Genomic DNA, 21,926 nt, shown 5'->3' with positions numbered 1-21,926 from the left:
AAAACAGAGTCTCCAAGGAGTTAAAATTACTAACTCAGAGTCACAGATTTAGGAAAATGTTGAATGCAAAATTTGAACCCAGGTCTCTTGATTCTAAATCCAGAAGTTAGTCAAGGAGCATTTATTAAGTGCTTACTATGTGCCTGACACTGTGCTAAGTAGTAGAGATATAAAGAAAGTCAAAAACAAGGTCTAGGCAGATTTACAAATAAGTGTGCATAAAAGGCCTTCTGTGAGAGTAATAACTAGCATTTATAGAGTGCTCTAAGGTTTGAACAGTGCTTTACATGTGATGATTCATTAGATGTGCACAACTACCTGGTTAAGCAGGTTGCTATTACTGTTTTCATTTTGCAGATTGGAAACAGAGGTACTGAGAGTTTGAGTGGTTTGCCCAGTGTCATATAGCTAGGGAGTATCTGAGCAGGATTCGAACTGAAGTTTTCCTGACTCCTAGTCCTCTATTCCAGCATTTAACACAGTAAATGTTTATTGATATTGGTTGTTTTATAGTTTTAACACTTTGTGTTCTGGGGTCAATTTAACATTCAATGAATCTAATATGTCAAAGCTTTCACTATGCTCTTTTCCCACCACTGCTGTAGTGTTATTTCTACTGCAGTGTAGGACTGCCTTTATGATGCAGGCCAGATAAGATAAATAATAGTAGATAGCCACATCCTCCTGTTGTATAATGCTCTCACCTTTTCATATTTGAAAGAAGGTTCATTCCTTTCTGAAGTCAACATGTGCTCATATCTCATCATTGTTTAAAATAAAATCATAGTCTGTGGGAGCTGGCGGGTCATCATCAAGTCTAACCACCCTTCTTGTGTGCAGAAGAGGAAACACACTGACCCCAAACTGGGGAGGTGACCCACCAAATTCACACTGGGTACAAAGGATGGGAATTCATGCCTCCTGACTTGCAGAATCTGCAGAATCGAGCTCTTCTGCTTGGGGCAGTTTCCATCTACCTCCTTCCTGTCATGCACTCATCGTTTCCACCTGCAAACAGGCTAGTTTAATAGTTTAAAGATTTTTTGAGAGTAGTATATTGTTCTCAGAACTTATCCTGAATCTAACCTAAGGTCTACATACTTGGGGACATCCTCTTTGGAATGGGTACCAAGGAAAGAACAGTATGCATGTGTGTTTATGTCTACTTAAATGCATACATACATGTGAGGGGGGGAATTGGGAAGGGAAAAAGGAAGGCAGGAAAGAAAGGGAGGCCCTTTTTGTTTTTCCTGTGCCCTCCTTCCTTATGTTTTTCTGGAGTATGTAATTGCTCAGAGCAAGTGTGAAAGAATAGTTTTTAAGAGCTAAGCATTTCCCTCTGGTGCATAATGTTCACTTTCAGCTTATAATGGGCAATTGAAAGCAATGAGTTTTTGTTCTAACTCCTTCCCCACCCAATCTTTGTGCTTCTAGTTACTTACCTACTAGTTCTACTTAACCGGCTTATAAAATGGTAACCCAGTAAATAATGCTGGGTGCGTAGGGATTTATATTCTTTAAGTTACTCTGCAACCCATAATTGTAAAAGAATTATTATTAATTCTGTAGCCATTAATAGAAATGGTCTGGTGTTTAGTGAAACAGATTTGCCAAGGTCTGAGTCTCCCAGGATTTGAATTTTATATTGTCTTGAGAGTTTCCAAATGTCTTGAAATTAGTCTCTTTGATTCTATTGCTTGTCTCCCTCCTATGATGCTGTGTCTAATAATGTAGTGTTCCATCTTGTTGGACATTTTTTACTGGGCTTCCCCACTCTATCCTGTGACTTAAAAATTCACCCAGGGAGTGCTGTTGGAGACGAAGCCGCCATATGTTAGTTGGAGTGACAAGAAACACCAGTTAAGTTCTCAGGTTTCTTGTTAGACAAGGAAAGCTAGTGATGTTTACTCTAATTCTTAAGGCTTATAGAATCATTGGATGTTAGAACCCAGAACACAGAAATTTAGAATTGAAAGAGACCTTAGAACATAGAATGTTACAATTCAAGGTAACAAATAGATAATGGAATGTTAGAGCCTGAAGGAACCTTGAAGATTACCTGGTCCATCGAATTGCTTCTCTTGGGGGGGAGGGGTGTGTGAGGCAATTGGGATTAAGTGACTTGCCCAGGGTCACACAGCTAGTGTTAAGTGTCTGAGGCTGGATTTGAACTCAGGTCCTCCTGACTCCAGGGCCAGTGCTCTATCCACTGCACCACCTAGCTGCCCCTATCTAATTGCTTCTTTAGATAGTTTGCAAACCAAACTGTCAGCCAGAGGCTGGATTAAATGACCTAAATTACCAAGCCCCAGACTATTCTCCTCATCCCATTCCTTCCCCATCCACACACATACACACACATGTTTATGTGTGTTTATTTTGTTTTGTTAGCATAGCGACTGGATTGGGAGATGGGGGGAAGTATGCCTTTGTTATTCTATGGAAATCTGACATTCAGGTTGTTTGAAGGAATCTTAAAGTTAGGGAGTCTGGGCTTAGCATAGCACTTTTCCAGTTACTACAATATAAACAGCTGGAGGCCCATGGAGCAAGGACCCTCCTCTCCAGTGTGGCCCTATTCCTTTGCAGTTAATTGAAGACTTTCTCTATTCAAGTCGTCTTCCCCCCCCCCCCCCAACAAAACAAAAATCCTAGTAGATCTTGGGGCAGTTCAAGTTTGGCACATCCTGTCCACCAAAAGTTGCTAAAATTTTGACTCAGTCCATCAGTGGACTGAGTTTCTCTTGTCCAAGGACCAGCCTATTAACTTGATTCTACCACTATGTTCAGTGAAGCCTGGACCTTTCCTTGACCCTGATTGTAACCATGGCAATAAGTACTGAAAGACTAAAAGAAACAGAAAGTAGATAAGACAAGTGATTTATCACTGAAGGTGACAAGGGATTAATGTACCTACCAGAGAGGATTGATGGATTCCAGAAAGAACTGATGTTCTACATGTGAGGCTTCACAGCCTGAAGAGGTCAAGGCATCCTGTGTCTGTCAGTCTTTCCTTTCTCTTGCTTCCCCACCCTCCCTTGAGGGAACCATGACCAAGTGAACACAGCTAGGAAGAGAATGTTATCTCCTGAGAATGATGCAGAGGAAGACTTGATTAGAAACTATAGTATAAGGCTGAAGAACAATGGTAGGAATTTGGTAGTTCTATTGTATTATGAGGAGAATATTAACTATGTTGTGAAAATTCAGCCAGGGCCACTAGTGACCTGGTTTATTTCTCTGTTCTTTGGACTCAAATCCCATTTCCTAACCTCCTCTACTCTCACGATCTCACAGGTGCTCATCTCAACTTTATATTTGCCTAGCAACTAGCTTAGTGCTGTATACATTAGTGCTTAGTAGGTCTTATATCCTGAGGAAGAGCTCATGAGAGAATGTGAACAAAGCAGCTGAAATCCTGATAAAGCAGTTTATCATTTGTATTTTACTAATTGTTAGAGGCAGTATCAAATAGTGGCTGGGCTTGGAACCAGAAAGAACTGAATCCCTTTTCTGACATTTATTGGCTATATGAATCTGGGCACATCACTTAGCTCTGAACCTTAGTTCTTCATTTGTAAACTGAAGACATTTGGCTAGATGCATGCTAGCTTCCCTTCTAGTGCTAAATCTGTGACAAAGTGGTCCCATTGTAATGTTAGCACTGGGAGGAGCCTTAGAATATAGAATTCAGAGCTGGATAGTAGCCTCTAATCCAGTCATGTTATGTCAGGAAATGAAAGACTAGAGCCAGAATCGGCCTTGGCTTAAGGTCCCTCAGAGATTCACTGGCAGAGGCCCACGTTCAGTATCATCTTGTGGAAATGTCCCTAACTCTCATCAGAGTGCTGCCATTTGGATATCAAGTCTTACACATAGTGACATAGTGATGAAGCTCCAATTAGAGGACGTAAGGAAACATTTTTTTCTTTGCCTCCCTAGGGGCCATACTCCCATGGTCCCTGGAACATGCTTGGTGCTGATAAATGCTTGGCGATTGAGGTTTCCCTGGGGCTTAGGGTTCATAAAACTCAACAACAATCCTGTCAGGTAGATAGGATAAGCATTATTATCCCTGTTTTACCAATGTGGAAATGGAGGCTCAGAGCCCAAGTGACTTGAACATCTCTAGTAAGTGGGAAAGACATGATTGAAAATCAAGTTTTATAGATCTTTGGGCAGGAGCTAGGTTGGGGAGTTAGGATGTATTGATATAAGAAGCTCTTAAGTGGTGCAGCTAGAGCGCCAGATATTAATTCAGGAAGACTTGAGTTCACATGGGGGCCTAGACACTAGCCATTTTGTCCTAAGCTAGTCATTTAACCTTTGCCTCAGTTTCCTCATCTCAAAAATGCAGTTGATAATAGTACCTAGCTCTCTGGGTGGTTGATTTGTAAAGTATATAGCACAGTCCTGGGCACATAGTAGACACTACATAAATGCATCTCTCTTTCCTTCCTTTTTTCTTCTCTCCCTTCCTCCCTCCCTCCCTTCATCCTTCCTTGAAGGCAGAGATCTTTTTTGCCTTTCCTTCTATTCCAAGCATTTAACACAGGGCCTGATAACATAGTAAGAGTACTTAATAAATGTGTGTTCTTTAGTTGCTTGAAATCTGCTTCAAGGCCCAGCTGTTTTCCTTCAAAGTTCAGCTCAAGCATCACATTATTAGTGAGACTTTTTTCTTGCTATTCCTCCAACTGTTAGTGTCCTTTGCCATTATATTATATTTACATAGTATATATTTACATGTTTTCTACCCAGACAGAATGCAGGCTTCTTGAGAACAAGGACTATTTCTGGTTTTATATTTTATTTTGTTTGTTTTACTCCAGTTCCTGGCACATAGTAGGTGCTTACCAAACACTTGTTGATTGATTCAAGCCTTCCTGGATGCTCTCACGCTTCTTCCAGTACAATATGTTCTCTTCTCAAATTGTCTTGCAGCATTGTCTTTCTCCTTTATTTTGTATCATGTTTATTTGTGTGCAGGTCTTAACTTCTCTAATTATAAGCTACTTGAGACCCAGGCCCTATGTCATCTTCACCTTTGTAACCAGAGTACCTGGCACATTATATTTATAAACGTTATATATGATAAATGTCCCATTGAGTTAGTTTTATTATCTAACCATTTGTACTTATGTAATCCCTATTATCAATCAATAAACATTTATTAAGTACCTATGTCCCAGGCACTGTACCAAGTGCATTACAGATATTAGATGTGTAATAACCATATATTGAAATAAATCGGGACAGAGTTGAATTGGTTTTCTTATTTCATTAGATGGCCATCATCTTCAACCAGGAAGGTCTCAGTGCCATCAAGCCGCCTTGTGTGATTCAGAACTTCATCAATCACAATGCTGTCCTGTACAAGGTGTTTGTGGTGGGCGAGTCCTACACTGTGGTACAGAGACCGTCTTTGAAGAACTTTTCTGCAGGAACGTCAGGTAATTTGCCCAAAGGCCCTTTTCACTATATTGACCATTAAGGTCTTGGTGTGTGTGTGTGTGTGTGTGTGTGTGTGTGTGTGTGTGTGTGTGTGTGTGTGGAGGGGTGTATGCATGAATGCATGTTTGGGGTGTGGGTGTGTATGAACATACTTTTGGGATCAGGCCAATAAAAGGATAGCACCTACCTCTCCTTCATTATTACTCAGATGGCAGCAAAGGTGATCCTTTATGACAGCACTCTGTTAATGAGCACATGTGCCTCAGGGTTCATTAGTACTGCCATGGCTCAGAACATCTCTGGGTTCATCCTTTGAGGACCTGTCTTCAGAGCCAGCTTATGAGCCAGAGGAGAAAGGCATGCTCATCAGTCGATAGACTGAGCTCTTCTTTTGGTGCCATAGAGAATTCCTTAGCTGGAGCCTGTAAACTTGTTCACTACACTTAGATCAGGATGACTTTAGGCCGTCCAAAAATAAATCTAGATTCACCCTCAGAATAAAATCAATAACCGTTAAAGAGATTTCAGATTTACTGAATGACCAGGAAGAACTTACCACATGTTTCTGTATCATTCATTCAGTAATTGAATGATGAGGAGCCAGAGAAGCAGGAAGGGCAGAGGGAGGCTTTTGGAGGGGTACTGGAGAGAGGAAGATGGCTCCCAAGTATCACAGGTGATCATATTCAGTCTTGTCACACACATTTACTTATTGGAGATCCAGACGCGTGATTTCTTCAGCATACAGAACTTCAGATAGAGAAACCCCCTGATTGAGATAGTCACAAGTTAGCAACAAGCATTTATTACAGTGGATGCTCTAGGCCAGACCACTATGTTCCACTCTGGAGCTACAAAGAAAGGCAGAACATAGTCAGTCTCTGCTCTCAGAGTTCACGATCTAATGAAGTATCGAGATAACATACAACAAGCTCTGTACAAACTACATACAGGCTATATGCAGGATAAATCGGAGCTGATCAGCAGAGGGAAAGCATTAAAGAGGACCAGGAAGGGTGTGGGATTTTAGCTGGGACTTAGTCCAGGAGGTGGAGATGAGGAAACATCCAGACAGCCAGACAGCCAGAGAAAATGCCCAGAACCCAGAGATGGTCTGTCTTGTTCAAGGGATAGCAAGGAGTCCAGTACCACTGGATCTCAATGGGAGGTGAGGTGGGTGGTTGGGGAGGGGTAAGGTATGAAGAAAAGCTTCATAACATTTTTTTTTATTTTTTTAAAATAAAAGTATTTTATTATTTTCCAGTTACATGTAGAAATAATTTTCAACATTTGTTTATATAAGATTTCCAATTTCAAATTTTTCTCCCTCCCTCTCCCCCTCCCCTAGACAGCAGGCAATCTGATATAGGTTTTTTATATATATATATATACACATTAAACCTATTTCTGCATTAGTTATGTTATATGAGAAGAATCAAAGCACAAAGGAAAAACCTCAAATCAGAAAACCAACAGCACCAAAAACAAAAGAAATAATATGGTCCAATCAGCATCCCTATTCCACAGTTCCTTTTTTTTTTTTTCTTTCTGCATTTGGAGAGCCTTTTCCATCATGAGTCCTTTGGAACTTTATTGTTCCGTTGGATTGGTGAGAAGAATCTAGTCTATCACAGTTGATCAACCCATAATGTTGATGATACTGTGTATAATGTTCTTTTGGTTCTGCTCATCTCACTCATCATCAGTTCATGCAGCTTCATAACATTTAGACAGAGTCAGAAGTGGGCTAGGTTTTGTTTTTTTTAACTGGCTTTTGCAAGAAGAGACTGGACAACCACTTGAGAGGACTGTTATTACATGGATTTCTTGTCCAGGTATGGACTAAAGGAACTGAGTGGCATTTAGGGTATGTTACAACCATGAGATTCTTTGACTCTTTGAAATATTTATTAAATAGCTACCATGTGCAGAGCTCTGTTCTACACACTGAGAAAAAGTACAAAGTTTAGGTAAGGTTCTTACCAGCCATGCCTTCATGGAACTTAAACTCTAGATAGGAGTTAATGTGCAAACACAAATAACTATAATACACATCTTATGTTGTGTATATTTATTCTCAAAATGCAGAATAGAGTTTTTTATGCAAATTCCCAAGGATGAAAATAACCATGGAAGGCTTTATCAGGTGATATTTGAGTTAATAAACTTATTAAATGAGTAGTACTTTAGGTGGCAAATAGAGGGGAGGTTCCCATCACAGGTGTTTGGAATGGACTAATCAGAGGCTCCCAAGTTTAGAGCTGAAAGGGACATTTCGAGCATAGTGACTGCCTCACTTTACAGATGAAGAGTTGGAAATTTAGCAGACGTTTTACATCATTGTACGTGTATAACCTTGGGGATGGGAGGAGGGATATAATTTCAAACTCAGAACTTTAAATAAAATTTTATTTAAAAAAAAAAAGAATTTTAACAGAATCCATAGTTGACTACATAGGTATCAGATATCTCCCTTTTAGATTTTAAGTTCTCTTAAGAGGAGGAATTATGTACCTGCACACAGTAGTCATTAAATCATTGTTGGGTTGAACTGATTATGCTTCAAGCTCAAGCAGTCATTTCCAAGAGCAATGACCTGAGTAGTGATCAGTCAGAAGAGAACTATATTCCTTTGAGCTGTGTGTGTAAAAAAACCCAAAAAACCAAAAGTGTACTTGCTTTAGAAAACAACTAATGTGGCGCATTGAAGGGAAAATCTGTAACTGGAGCTTTCTACACTCGGATAAGATTCTTGCTTGCTTTTTGGTTAACAGAGCCCCTTTCTAAGCCCCTAGACTCTATCCCATTGGCACTTCCTGCCCCTGTGTGTATCTGGCTTGGCCCTGAGGGGGCTCTCTTCAATTAAGTATAGCTGTTCTCTACTCCCACTTGTATCCTCTTAGCTGTTCTCTCTTGGGTGATCCTTTCCTGCAGCAACACATACACAGGCCCAGATACCTCACTGATGTGAAACATCCTTCTCTTCATACTTGCTCAAGAGTCCTTCTCCTTATGCCAACCCAAGTATGATTCTCCAGGGCCAGACATGTGAAGAAAAGAAAGAAATGGAAAAATTATATGGGGAGCTAAGGATTTGAGAGGGAAAGGGGGAAACTTTCTTTCTAATGACTTTTTTTCCCCCTCCTAGGCTTTCATTTGTCCAAATATGCCAGACAAGATCATTTTACCAGTACAACTATATTCATGCACATTATGTTTGTATTTTCCAGAGCCAGTAACAAAGTTATTTCAGGTTTATAAATGGCAGTCTGTTGTATAGTAAGCACCATATAAATCATAAAAATAAAAATAATATCAACCATCAATATTATTATTATCATAGTTGTTGTAGTAGTAATGGTGGTGGTGGTGGTGCTAACCTCAGGGTCTAGAAGATTTGGGTTCAAGTGCTGCCTGACCATTTTTGCTGTGTGACCCATGGCAACTCTCTTAAGGATATCAGCTGAAGAGAAGGGGCCAAGTTCCTTACTGGGTGCTTAGCACATAATAGGCATTTAATTCATGCTTGTTGATTGCCTACATGACTGATAGCACAGTATCAGTTAAAAAGGTGGGGGAGAAACATTTTTAAGTATATTTCCTTCCATTCTCTTCTTCCCCTATGTACCATCACAAGCCTCCCTTCTCAAGGAAAGTTTTGGTTTTGTCAAGGATCTCAGAATTTATAGAAATTCGAACTTTTTCCTGAAGTGTCATTGGAAGTGATAGATACCGGGGCAGCTAGGTGACGCAGTGGATAAAGCACCGGCCCTGGATTCAGGAGTACCTGAGTTCAGATCCGGCCTCAGACACTTGACACTTACTAGCTGTGTGACCCTGGGCAAGTCACTTAACCCCCATTGCCCCACCAAAAAAAAAAAAAAGAATCTAAAAAAAAGAAATGATAGATACCAGGGGAGTATTGTAGAACACATGGTACCTCACAATTCAGTGCAATCCTGCCTGATTTACACCTTATTTTATTAAGCAAGGTTCTGTTTATGCTGGCTCTTTTTTAGTTTTACACTATACTTGGTACTAGCCAAGTTGTCATAAATTATATAAACTTGGGGATGGGGCAGCAGAGGGGGAGAGAGACAAATGAAAATGATTATATTCCTAAATATCTGAAAGAATCATGTACTGGAAGTCAAGAGATTGCATTCTAAGACCAAGTCATAGAATTGTCTACCTTGAGAGTTCTTAACCTCTTTTTGGTGTTGTGGACCCCCTTGGCAGTCTGATGAAAGCTGTGGACCTCTTCCAGGATATTTTTAAATGTGTAAAAATCCATAAGATAACAAAGGAAACCACTTACATTGAAATAAGTTATCAGAAATAATTCATGGCCTAGCTCAATTTCTCTCACTTTATATGAAAATAAGACCTAGGAAAAGAAAATGACTTGTCTTTGGTTATGGGCAAAGACATGGCACCTAAGTCAGTGAATACCTTTTGCCAGTCACTTCCCTCCGCAAAATGAGTTGGACTAGATCTCAGATAACCAAGTTGTGTCCCTAGTGACAAATTGTAGCCTGGCTAAGATTTTTAGGGTGTGTGTGTGTGTGTGTGTGTGTGTGTGTGTATCTTATTAGCTAGTCCCAAATAAACTCATCAGCCAGTTTGATCTGTGTGCCTGTATTACTTCCAAGTTTCATTGGTACACCCTTGAATCAATTCTTTTTTTTAAAATGTATTTAAATTTTTTTTATCTTAATGATCATACTTTTAAAAATATGGTCTACACACATGGATTTCCAAGCATGTGATCCTCATCTTAAAAAGATGTGAACTTCTTTTCTAGTCCTAACATTCTTAGATTTTGAAATAGTCAGAAGCTGAATAACTTCCTCACTTTGCACGTGTTTATATCATCATAGTTATCTGTGAGTATTAATTTAGTCCCCATACTGTGTATATATTTATCTTTGTCCAGTGAAAATCACAAGGCAAAACTCTCCCTTTAAAATGTTTCTGCTGAGAAGTCCATTGAGCAGAGACAGAAATGGTACAGTGGATTCAGAGTCCTGAAGAGCTGGGTTCCAGCCCCACCTTTGACTGGTACTGGATGTGTGATTCTCCAAGGTTCTCAAGTTGCCAAAAAGGGTGCCTGTCTGCATTGGTAGAAGGAATTTCCTCCCTGAGAATTCCCTGTACCAATCAAATCAATTCTGGCTCCTCCCACAAGCTTCCTTTCCATATTTATTTTTGCCACTGTCTTTTCTGTCATATCTCACAGCAGCAGCAACATGGGCCCTGAATGGGGTAGAGTAGTCCAGACCAATGGCTTACTGTTATTTTGAGATTATGGAATTTATAGGGAGGAAGAAGTTGCTCTATTTCTGAAAAATCATAGCAAGGCCTGTTGTGGTTAGGATGAGGTACGTGCTAACTATAGCTGCTAAGTTTCAAGGGACCCCTCCTGAGAGCTTGTTTGCACATGATCATGAAGCTAAGGACTGGGACTGTGTATTATATTCTACACAATAGTAGATACTTCATATATTATATTTTTAAATAAACTGGATTAGATGTTAGGCCCTGCGATTCCCTGCTTGAGAACCAAACTCCAGAGGGTAGAACATTTTGCAAAGTGTCAGGCATCCTGCTCCTTCTGACTTTGGTCAAGTCTTTCTTTGCTTCTCCAGACATTGATTTTCTCATCTGTAAAATGGCTACTACAATCTCTTGGCTCTTCTGGTCATTTGCTTCTCTGCTGATCTCCCTTTCCTGGTCAGAGAATTTACAAATGGACTTGGAATTCCTTCAAGGCCAGCTGTGCCAACATGGTGGCAGCAAGAGAGAGAATTGAGGCAAAGAGAAAATTCAGTGCTGTCTAGCCATATGTTCTATGAAAGTCTGGGAACCCTGACATTGACACCGATGGATATGGGGTAACATTGTCAATAACAAGCATTCATTAAGTTTTTGCTATGCATCAGGCATCACGTGTGCTACAAACTCTAGGGATACAAAAGTAGAGCAAAAACAAGGTCCCTCCCCTCAAGGAACTCACACACAAATGGGAGAGATAGCATATCTATCTATCTATCTATCTATCTATCTATCTATCTATCTATCTATCTATCTATCTATCTATCTATCTATCTATCTATCTGTAGCTAATGTGGAAGTATGTTTTGCATGACTTCATATGTATAATGGGTATTGTGTTTCTTGCCTTCTCAGTGGATGAGGGAGGAGAGGGAAAGAGGAAGAGAATTTGGAATTTAAAATTCAAAATGAAAAATTTTAAAGCATTTAAAAGGAATTCACACTCCTGAGTAGCAGTTGGCTGGATGGCATTACCAGTTTAGTTTATGAAACACTTGGCAGGTACACTCATGCCAGTGTTTGCAAGAATGGCAATCTGTATCATTGTAGGATTTTAGAATTGAAATGGACTTTGGAGATCACCTAGTCCTAGCTTCTCATTTTACAGATAAGGAAAGGTAAACCCCAGGGGAGGGTGGTTTGCCCAGGGTGATATAGCCGGCAAATAGCAGAACAACCATTTTATTGAACTATGGAAACTGATCTGATCTTGTTACTCTTCTCTTCAGTGGCTCCCTATTGTCTTGACTGCAGTCTGCTTCTCTAGCCTCATTTCATATTACTCCCCTTCCCTCCATCCAAACCCTGCTACTCTTCCCTAAACCTGATATGTCATCTACCTCCTCAGCACCTTTTCACAAGGTGACCTACTCTCCCCAAATCCACTCCCTCCTCCAGTCTTTTCTCAGAATGATTATTTTCCTTCAAGGAACCACCTTGAATCCTTCCCTAATCCATCCAGTTTGGGGTTCTTTCTCTGTCTCCACATTACCTTTATTTACCTATTTATCTTGATGTTGTCTCCTTCCAAGTAGAGTGCAAACTTTTACTGCTTTCCTTGTTAGGACATTGTCCTTTATCTGAAGCCAGAGCCTGCCGCTCTCTAACTTCTAACTCACTGCTTTAATTTCTGCCCCTTGTGACTAAATAGAACAAATCCAGTCTTTCTCCCACATGACAGCTCTTTAGTCTTAAAGATTGCCATCGTGCTTGTCTTTCTCTGCCCTCTCCTGGCCATAAGCATTCCCTTCTCCAAACTACAAAGCTCCGATTTCGTCTAGCAATTGTCATTTGACATGTTTTTTTTTTTTAATCATGTTTTATTGATTGTGCAGTGCTCCAATCTCTCTCTCTCTCTCTCTCTCTCTCTCTCTCTCTCTCTCTCTCTCTCTCTTTTTTTTGTGGGTCAATGGGGGTTAAATGACTTGCCCAGGGTCACACAGCTAGTAAGTGTCAAGTGTCCGAGGCCAGATTTGAACTCAGGTACTCCTGAATCCAGGGCCAGTGCTTTATCCACTGTGCCACCTAGCTGCCCCCCATTTGGCATGTTTTACAGCCCTGCCATCATCATCTTTACCCTTCTGAACATGCATCTCTTGGTCAGTGACCTCTCTCTCTGGATCTCAGTTTCTTCATCTGATTTCAAAATTCCCTTCTAGCTCTAACATTCTCTTTTTCTCAGACCTGGGCAACCGCCCTGACTCTGACACTTATGTGGTTGATCTTGGACAAAGACTTCCACTTTCTCTGTTTTTTTAATTTGTAAATTGGGATTAATAGTACTTGGCTAGCTATATAAGGTGCTACACATCATTTGTGAACTGTTGCTAATTGCCTTGTTCCGCAGGGCCTTGAGTCAAGAATAGCAGATAATCTAGGCTTTTTGTAGCAGAGGCTTTTCTCTGATGGGTAATTGGATATATGTATTCTTAGCCTTCAGAAAATAGATTCCCTGGGGCTGTTGGAATGAACGAGGGAGAAAGGTTGAGAGTAGCAGATACCCTCTTCATATAATGGGTGGAGAATAATAGCATGTGATGGAAAGAGCACTGCATTTGGAGCCAGGAAAATTGCTTTCTCTAACAGTAATTCCCTTGACCTTAGCTTCATTCTCCCTATTTGTATTACTGGGATAATAACCCTGCCCTGCCTCCCTCACAAGAGTTGTGGTAAGACTCTGTGAGAATAAACATGTAAATATTTTGTACCAGTAAAACACTCTTGTACAACGGTTATGTTCTTGTGTCCAGTACTTCCTGACCTTTCGGGCCTGTGACCTGCTGGAAGAGGTAAAGGTCTGGAAGATGCTGGAACATAGTGTCTGTGCTCGCCCTGTAGGGTTTTTATTTTTCTCAGGCAGCCCTCCTGGACCGTCTTTCATGCCCTCTGTTCGGAATGCTAAGGCAACAACAGGCCTTGAAGCTCGGCTAGCGAGAAATACACCAGGTACATTTCTAGACAAGCTTGGCATGAACCTAAATCATTTACATTCAAATCATTACACCAGCCCAGACACAAAACGTCCTTAGTGGGTAGTGACTGTGGGAGGAAGGAAAAGAAACTGACTTAGGTGAGAATGTAAATACTGCCCAGTGAACCTCTGTATTGCAGAGGGAATGTATTAAAGGAAGCCCCCATACCTCTCTTTGCTGGATATTGGAGCATTACATAATAAAACAGCATCAGTTTTTTACATTTCTGACATTGTTAGCTTGTGGAGGGTGGGAGGGATGAGAATACACACACACACACACACACACACACACACACACACACACACACACACACTCTATAGTTATAGTTATAGCTGCATAGATGTTTACATGCTCTTCTCAGTTATCAAGATGGATAAATTATGATGCCCCGGGGCTTCCTCCCACATTTACCTTGTTGGGTCTTGAGTTACCTGTTCAAAAACTAAAAAAAGGAGGGAAAGGGTAAATAGATACAGTGGAAGAGTGTGTCTGTGTGTTGCTTATAGATGTGTGAGTGGTCTTCCCAATCCAAGCACCATTGATTTGTGGATCTTGATTTCATGCTATTTGAAGCCCGCATTGTGTTGTTTTTTTGTTTTTGTTTTTTCTTCCCCTTGGTCTGTACCTAAATGGCAATAATGCCACCTCATGTTTGTTTAAAGTACTTGCAAACAGAATGTTGTTCTACAAATATGACTATAAAAGGCCTGACCAAGGAAAGGTAATGTGGCAAGTGGGAAAATTCAACTAAATGTGATAAATGACTGACATGTATTCATTTAAAATAGTCAGCATGATATTGTGGAAGAAGTTCAGGTAATATAACCAGAGGGCCTGTGTTTGAATTCTGGTTCTGTTTACCACTTTGTGACCTGAAACAATTTACTTAACTTTTGCCTCCAATCCTTATGTGTTAAATGAGGCGGTTGGATGAGATGTTCATTAAGGTTCCTTCTAGTTTCAAAGCCTGTATCAGATAAAAAAAAAAGAAAATCAAAGTAAGAATATTTTGGGGCAATTTAGTATGTCCCTAATATAGAAAAGTGGCCTTCTCATTGGGCTTGAGGGAGGACATCCTTTTCTGAGGATGTCATTTTTCAGCCCCAGACCTCATCAGGTTGGTTGGTCTTCAGGATTGCCTGGGTAGTGCTGCCCCCTGGTGGTAAGTGTGTATCCAAGCCCGGTCCTTTTGAGGAAAGCATTGTAAAGGATAGCCAAAAAGAGTCATTGACTGTCCCTTTTCTTTTTTGTCAATTTTAGACAGAGAATCAATATTCTTCAACAGCCACAATGTGTCAAAACCAGAGTCATCTTCCGTCTTAACAGCAGTAAGTACCTCTCTTCCTGCTCCTGCAATTAGCCATGCACACAAATGCTCTTCCATTTTTTTAGATGTGTGGATTAAATTTTCAAGGAGTCCAGAAGGCTGAATAGTCATGTGGCAAGTTAAGGTTAATTAACTACTTGGGAGACAGTCACAATTTAAAGTAGGCTTTATTATTTGCTTTGGACTTTATCCCTAGCAACAATCATTGACATCTCCAAGCATTGTGAAGACTTCTGCAAGGAGCAATAATGGATACCCTGGCAAAGAATATATGAGAGTGAGTGAGTGAGTGTATTTCTGCTAGAAGAATTTGAATTGCTTTTCTGCCCATGAGCCACCGAATAATTTGATGAACTGTTTTTTGCTTTTTTTTTCCAAAGGAAAAAGAAATTAACCTGATTTTTTTTTTTTCCTCCCCTTTTCTTCTTCTATGATTTATGTTTCTCAGTTACCATCCCTGGATGTATACTTGCAAACTATATTTAGGCCCATCTTCAGACTTTATTTTCCTATTAAAAACATTCCTAGTTCCTTTTACTTTTCTTCATCTTATTTTCTAAAGTTTCAACCATTTTTATAACTTTTCTGGGTCCTCTCCTTTCTAAAGTCTTGAATACCAACATATATATATGAAGCATTTAGAATGTGCTGCCCAATGCTAGGGGCTGTGATGATAAATAAAATACATTCCCTCATGGGACACAAAATCTAGTAGTAGGAGAGCACTTATACACACACACACACACACACACACACACACACACACTTTCTCTCAACCCAGATTTTAGTGTCAGCTCTTCCACTTAAAACTTCTTTGATCTTGTTCAAGTTATATAACTTCTCTGGACCAGTTTCCTCACCCACAAAAATGAGTGTATTGCTATAGAGAATCTCAAAAGTTCCATTAGTTCTAAATCTTAATACCCTGTAAACTGTTTTAGAAAGCAATACATGATAAATGCATAAGAGGCACAAATCAAGTGCTAAATGATATTATTACCAAACAGGCCTGAGTTGTGATCAAAAAATGATCTTAAGGGTACTAGCATGTTACATAGATAGAGTTAAAGTACATACTCAAAATGGCATCAGAAGAACTGGGCTTAAGTCCCAACTTAAATTGGTAATGGTAATAACAATAATAACAATAATAAATTGGTAATAGTAATAACAACATATACAATAATAATTAATAACTGGCATTTCTATCTAGCTTTAATTATTGCAAGGTACTTTACAAATATCTATTATTATCCCTACAACAAACTTGGACAGGAGGTGCTAATATTATCCTTGTTTTATGAGGGAACTGAGACAAGAGGTTAAGTGATTTGCTCCTAGTCACATAGCTAGTATGTATCTAAGGCTGTCTTCACTCTATCCATGCTGCCACATAGTTGCCTCTGAAAGTATGAGATCTTGTGTTTCTGTATGTCTCAGTTTCCTCATCTATATTCCTGACACTCCCTAACCTACAGTATTTTAATGAGGAACCATTTTATAAACCTTCAAGTGCCCTGCAGTATGAGGGATTCTTGTATTTAGAATTAGCACCTCAGAGCTGGACTTACTTGATAACATTGCCAAGTCATCTGTCTCACCAATCATTATTCATGTTCTGGGTTGCTAAAGTTTGTTTCAACAGGAATTGCAAATAGCCATTTTGTCTTAATCCTTTCACATAACTCCTATCTACCCCATACCTTTTATTTGACTTGTTGTATAGGTCACATTTGGTAGAATCCCAGAGCACACAAAAGTTATAGAGAACATAGAGTTGGACAGAATTCATGTTGTGGTTGTGGTCTTTTCTCCTTCTTGTGTTGTAAAATCCAGTGATTTGGAGAGGGCAAATTGGGGCCTTGTTATTTCCTAGCTATATGACCCTAAACAAACTTACTGACCTCCCTGGAATTCAGTTTCCTTATCTCTCAAATGAAGGAGGAGTTGCCTCTGTATGATCTCTGCGATCCTTTGAAGTTGTCGGCTTGTGGCTGTAATCGTCTATTTTCAGGATTTTTTTCCCCTAACTTGAACATGTTTTGAGATTGTGCTCTTCTTAGGTTTCTTTCAGCTTCCATAATCAGTGATTCTTCTCCTGCTTGGTTCTGATCACCTCCTGTGCTCCAGGGGGCTGCAGTAGCTTAGTAGTTGTCTGGGAATATGGGCAGTACAATAAGAGTGATGCACATATTTGATGGACAGTGCTTTCCTCTAACATAGATAGACACCTCCCTTTAGAAAGGTGGGCTGCTACCCTGATGCTGCTAGTTTCCTCCTCAGAAATCCCATGTGATTTGCATTATTTAAAAATAGATAACTGAAAGGAAATCAACTTTCACCCTTGCCATATGAGGCAGTTCTAAAAATATCACCCACAGGACCCCTATGGAACACTTGGTTCACAAAGATCTCTCTCCCTGGGTTCAGGTGGTAAGAATTAGTTATGTTGCGTGACTGTGTCCATCACTGCTGCATTCATCTCTCCCCAGCCAGTCAGTAATGACATAGTATAGAGGAAAGAGTGCTAGATCTAAAAGCTCTTTTTAACATCTTAAAGTGCTTTATAAATATTAGGATTACTGTTTAAAGCCCCTAGGTTGTATAGTCCATGGAGTGCCAGACTTGAAGGCAGCGAACATTGAGTCCAAAGCCTGCCCCAGACACTTCTTAGCTGTGAATTCTGGGTAAAATGGGGATAGTACTGGCACTGGCCTCTCAGGGTTATGAGGGCAGAAAGGTGGTATAGTAGATAGAACACTGGGCTTAGACTCAGGAAGACTCATCTTGGTGAATACAAATCCAGCCTCAGACACTTAGGGCTGTATGACACTGGCCAAGTCACTTAGCCCTGTTTGCCTCAGCTTCCTCACCTGTAAAATGAGCTGGAGAAGGAAACAGCAAACTGTTCAGTATCTTTGCCAAGAAAAGCCCAAAGAGAGAGGGTCACGAAGAGTTGGATATGACTGAAAATGACTGAACACTAACAACAAAATGATCTTTGCTTTATCTGCGTTATAGGATTCTTGTCGGAAAAGCACTTTGTAAACCATGAAATACTATGGAAATGTGGTAGTTAATAAACTTTTTGTTGTTGAGTTATTTCAGTCATGTCCAAATTGTAATGACTTCATTTGAGGTTTTCTTGGCAAAGATACTTTTGTCATTCCTTCTTCAGCTCATTTTACAGGTGAGGAGGCAAATAGGGTTAAGTGTCCTGCCCAGAGTCACACAATTGGTAAGTATCTGATGCCAGATGTGAACTCAGGTCTTCCTGACTCCAGGGCAGACACTTTATCCACTGTACCACTTAGCTGCCCTAGTTAATAAACTATTAAGATTGACAAGATATTAATAAATATTTTATGTTAATTAGGAAAATTCATGAAAATTAATTAGTTCATTGCCTGATAGACACTTATATAAATGTTAGGTGTCACCTGGTTGTGTTTTTATAAACTGGTGTGCACATCTGAGCAAGAACGTAAAATATATATTTTTTTAATCTCACAACTTAACTCTTTGCTGAGCTAGTTCTATTAGGGCCAAGCATTTGACTTTTACCTTGATGAGAATAGTTCAAGAGAGGAACTTAATGAATTTTTAATGCCACAAAACTCATAATGTGATTCAGAGCCATGGTGACATACAGTATCCATATATTTATTAGCACACGATTTGGGTGCTGAGATCAAAACTAGCAGGATACTGTTGAGATGAAAGGTGTCACATATGTGTGACATACGTACATATGTGAAATAGTTTGTTAACTTGTGGCAGAGTGCCAGGCATAGATCAAGGAGTGTTGACTCCTAGATGTATGGGTGGGTAGTTTAGGGACCCCAAATTAAGTGTGTTAAAATATCCTTTTACTGCCCAAATACCCACTTTTTTAGTTGTCTTGCAGCTATGGGGTCATACATACTTTCTCTAAAAGATACAGCCATGTGGTTCTATTTTCCAAGTTCCCTTTCATTTTAGATGTGGATTCATTCCCCTTTAACTCATCATGCCTCATATTCTGTGGGCATTAAGGAACTCAAAAGATGCCAACATGAGTTTATTGAGAGCTAACACTGTTAAAAATACAAAAGAAATGTAAGGTAGCATGAGAAGTTAAGCTTGCATAGAAAAGGCTAATGTCTCATCTCTCATGAAGAGGGGACAGATTGCGTCTTTGTGACTTCGTAGAAGAAACAATAAGAGAGATTCAAGATGCTATCATTATCCTCATTTTAAAGTTGAAGAAACTGAGGCAAACCAGATATTAAGTGACTTGGCCAAAGGTTACATACCTAGGAAGTGTCTGAGACTATAGTTGGACTCAGATCTTCCTGACTGTAAGCCTAGCACTCTATTCACTGCATTAATTATTAGCTGCCTCGAGAGGTTAAGTGGATGAATCAAACCCAGATCTCTTGACTCAAAAATTAATTTTTATTTCTACTGTACTACCTTTTTGCATCAAAATTCATTAGTAACATTAGCCTATCATTTTCTTTCTTTACTTAATCATTTCCTGGTTTCAATTTCTGATAGCATTTTTTCCATAAAAATATTTTATTATTTTCCAGTTACATGTAGAGATAGTTTTCAACATTTGTTTTTATAAGATTTCCAGTTTCAAATTTTTCTCCCTCCCTCCCCTCTCCCCAAGACAGCAAGTAATCTGATATAGGTTATATGTGTACAATCACATTAAACATATATCTGCATTAGTCACGTTGTGAAAGAAGAATAAGAGAAAAAAGAACAAAAACAATAGAAATAGTATGGTTCAATCTGCATCTAGATTCCACAGTTTTGATACCATTTTAGCAAACTGTTCACTTTTCAAATTTAGCTTTCTCTTCTGAATCCTCTGCCTTCATTCAGCAGTTGTGATGAAAATATTACCTGTGTCCATAAAGGCTTGTATATTTTTGCCCAGAACTCAACTTTCTAGGTTCCTTTTTGGTTTTATCAAAAATGGTATTATTTGGTGTTAGCCTAATGGTATCCCAGGGTCTTTGCCTAGAGGTGTCATTGTCCTGGGATTTCTATTTCTCCACCCTCTGAACTGAATGTCTTTAAGAAGTTTATTTGAAGATATTTTCTTGCTGTGCTTGCCTCAGGTATTTTTTACTTTTTTTTCCTGGGTGTAAAAGATTTAAGCTATACCTCTGTAAGAGAAAAGTTGGTGTAGGCTGGGAAGTGGGATTTGAAGGGTGAGGAGAATTTAAATCATGAGCCCAGGGAGGAGCCTCTTTGGGGAGGCACAGATCAAGATGTAAATCCCATTGAAAATTCAGTATCCTCCTCCTTTCTTCAAAACAGGGAAATGTCTCTAAGGACATCCCCACTGAATTTTTGTGCTTCTTTTTGGCAGCTGGACAAAATCGAAGGTGTGTTTGAGAAGCCCTCGGATGAGGTCATCAGGGAGATTTCCAAGGCTCTCCGGCAAGCGCTGGGTGTATCACTGTTTGGCATAGACATTATTATCAACAATCAGACCGGACAACACGCAGTCATTGATGTCAATGCATTCCCAGGTAAAAGCTGCCCATCTTACCTGCCCTGTTGTTAACACAACATCCTTCACTTTGCCCCTAGACCTGGCCAGGTATCAACAATTCGAGTTGAAAAAAGTCTTATTGATCATCTCATTCGCTCCTTTAGTTTTACAAATGGAGAAACTGAGTGAAGTGACTTAGGTTTAGAGGATATCACTCCAGAAGGGTCCTTGGAGATCATGTAGCTCCATCCTGAACTGAGCTTTTAGAGGGTTAAATGGTTTGTCTGGAATCTCACAGCGACTAAGAGGCAGAGCTGGTACAGGTATACCTCAGAGATTTTGTTGGTTCAGTTCCAGACTACTGAAATAAGGCAAGTCACACAAATTTTTTGGTTTCCCAGTGCATATAAAAGTTATATTTACACTATACTGTAGTATGTTAAGTGTGCAATAGTATTTATTTATTTATTTTAGTATTATGTCTTTTAAAATGTGTATACCTTGGGCAGCAAGGTGGCGCAGTGGATAAAGCACTGACCTTGGATTCAGGAGGACCTGAGTTCAAATTTGGCCTCAGAGACTTGGCACTTACCAGCTGTGTGACCCTGGGCAAGTCACTTAACCCTTATTGTACTCCCCTCCCTCCAATGTTTTAGCCATAATTTAAAGATATTTATAAATATTTATAAAAGTGCTAGCCATCATCTGAGCCTTCAGTTTTTGTTGTTGTTGTTGTTGTTGGGTTTTGGGTTTTTTTGTTGTGGGTTTTTGTTTTTGTTTTTTTCTTTTTGCTCTAGTGGAAGGTCTTGTCTTAATGTTGATGACTGCAGACTAATTGATCAGGGTAGTGGTTGCTGAAGGTCGGGGTGACTGTGTCTGAGGAATTTTGCTTCTCTGTCCTGAGTTCACTTTGACCCTGAACAGAATAAGGTCCTGGGGCTGAGAGTTGAAGGAAAGTCTACCCCAGCTGTGTACCTTAACCAGAAGAAGTAGGGCAGGGTAGTAGAATTCAGTCAATCAGCAAGTATTTATTAAATGCCTGCTATGTGCCAAGCACTGTTTTTAGCACTGGAGATAGAAATACAAAGAATAAAACAGTCCTTCCTCATAGCTAGTTTACATTTTAATGGGGTGAGGGGCTGCTAGGTGGTGCAGTGGATTCAGGAGGACCTGAGTTCAAATCCAGCCTCAGACACTTGACACTAGCTGTGTGACCCTGGGCAAGTCACTTAACCCTCATTGCCCCAACAATAACAACAAAACAACAAAAACAAAAAGATTTACATTTTAATGGGGAGTAACACTAAATATAGACAATGCATAGAGATAGCACAAATAGAAT

General features: G+C 39.7%; 1 protein-coding gene across 1 annotated transcript in view; it reads left to right on the top strand.

Annotated features, from left to right (window-relative positions):
• ITPK1 (inositol-tetrakisphosphate 1-kinase) overlaps positions 1-21,926 on the top strand; it is a 290,317-nt gene that overhangs the window by 258,834 nt on the left and 9,557 nt on the right. The window contains 3 exon segments of the mRNA XM_043983848.1: positions 5,288-5,453; positions 15,024-15,091; positions 20,459-20,621. Coding sequence (XP_043839783.1) covers positions 5,288-5,453; positions 15,024-15,091; positions 20,459-20,621 — 397 coding nt within the window.

Source organism: Dromiciops gliroides, chromosome 2, assembly GCF_019393635.1.
Source record: "Dromiciops gliroides isolate mDroGli1 chromosome 2, mDroGli1.pri, whole genome shotgun sequence".
In the NCBI taxonomy this organism is placed as follows: Eukaryota; Metazoa; Chordata; class Mammalia; order Microbiotheria; family Microbiotheriidae; genus Dromiciops; species Dromiciops gliroides.
The sequence above is the reverse complement of the archived record's forward strand: the minus strand, read 5'-3'. Positions and strand labels throughout refer to the sequence as shown.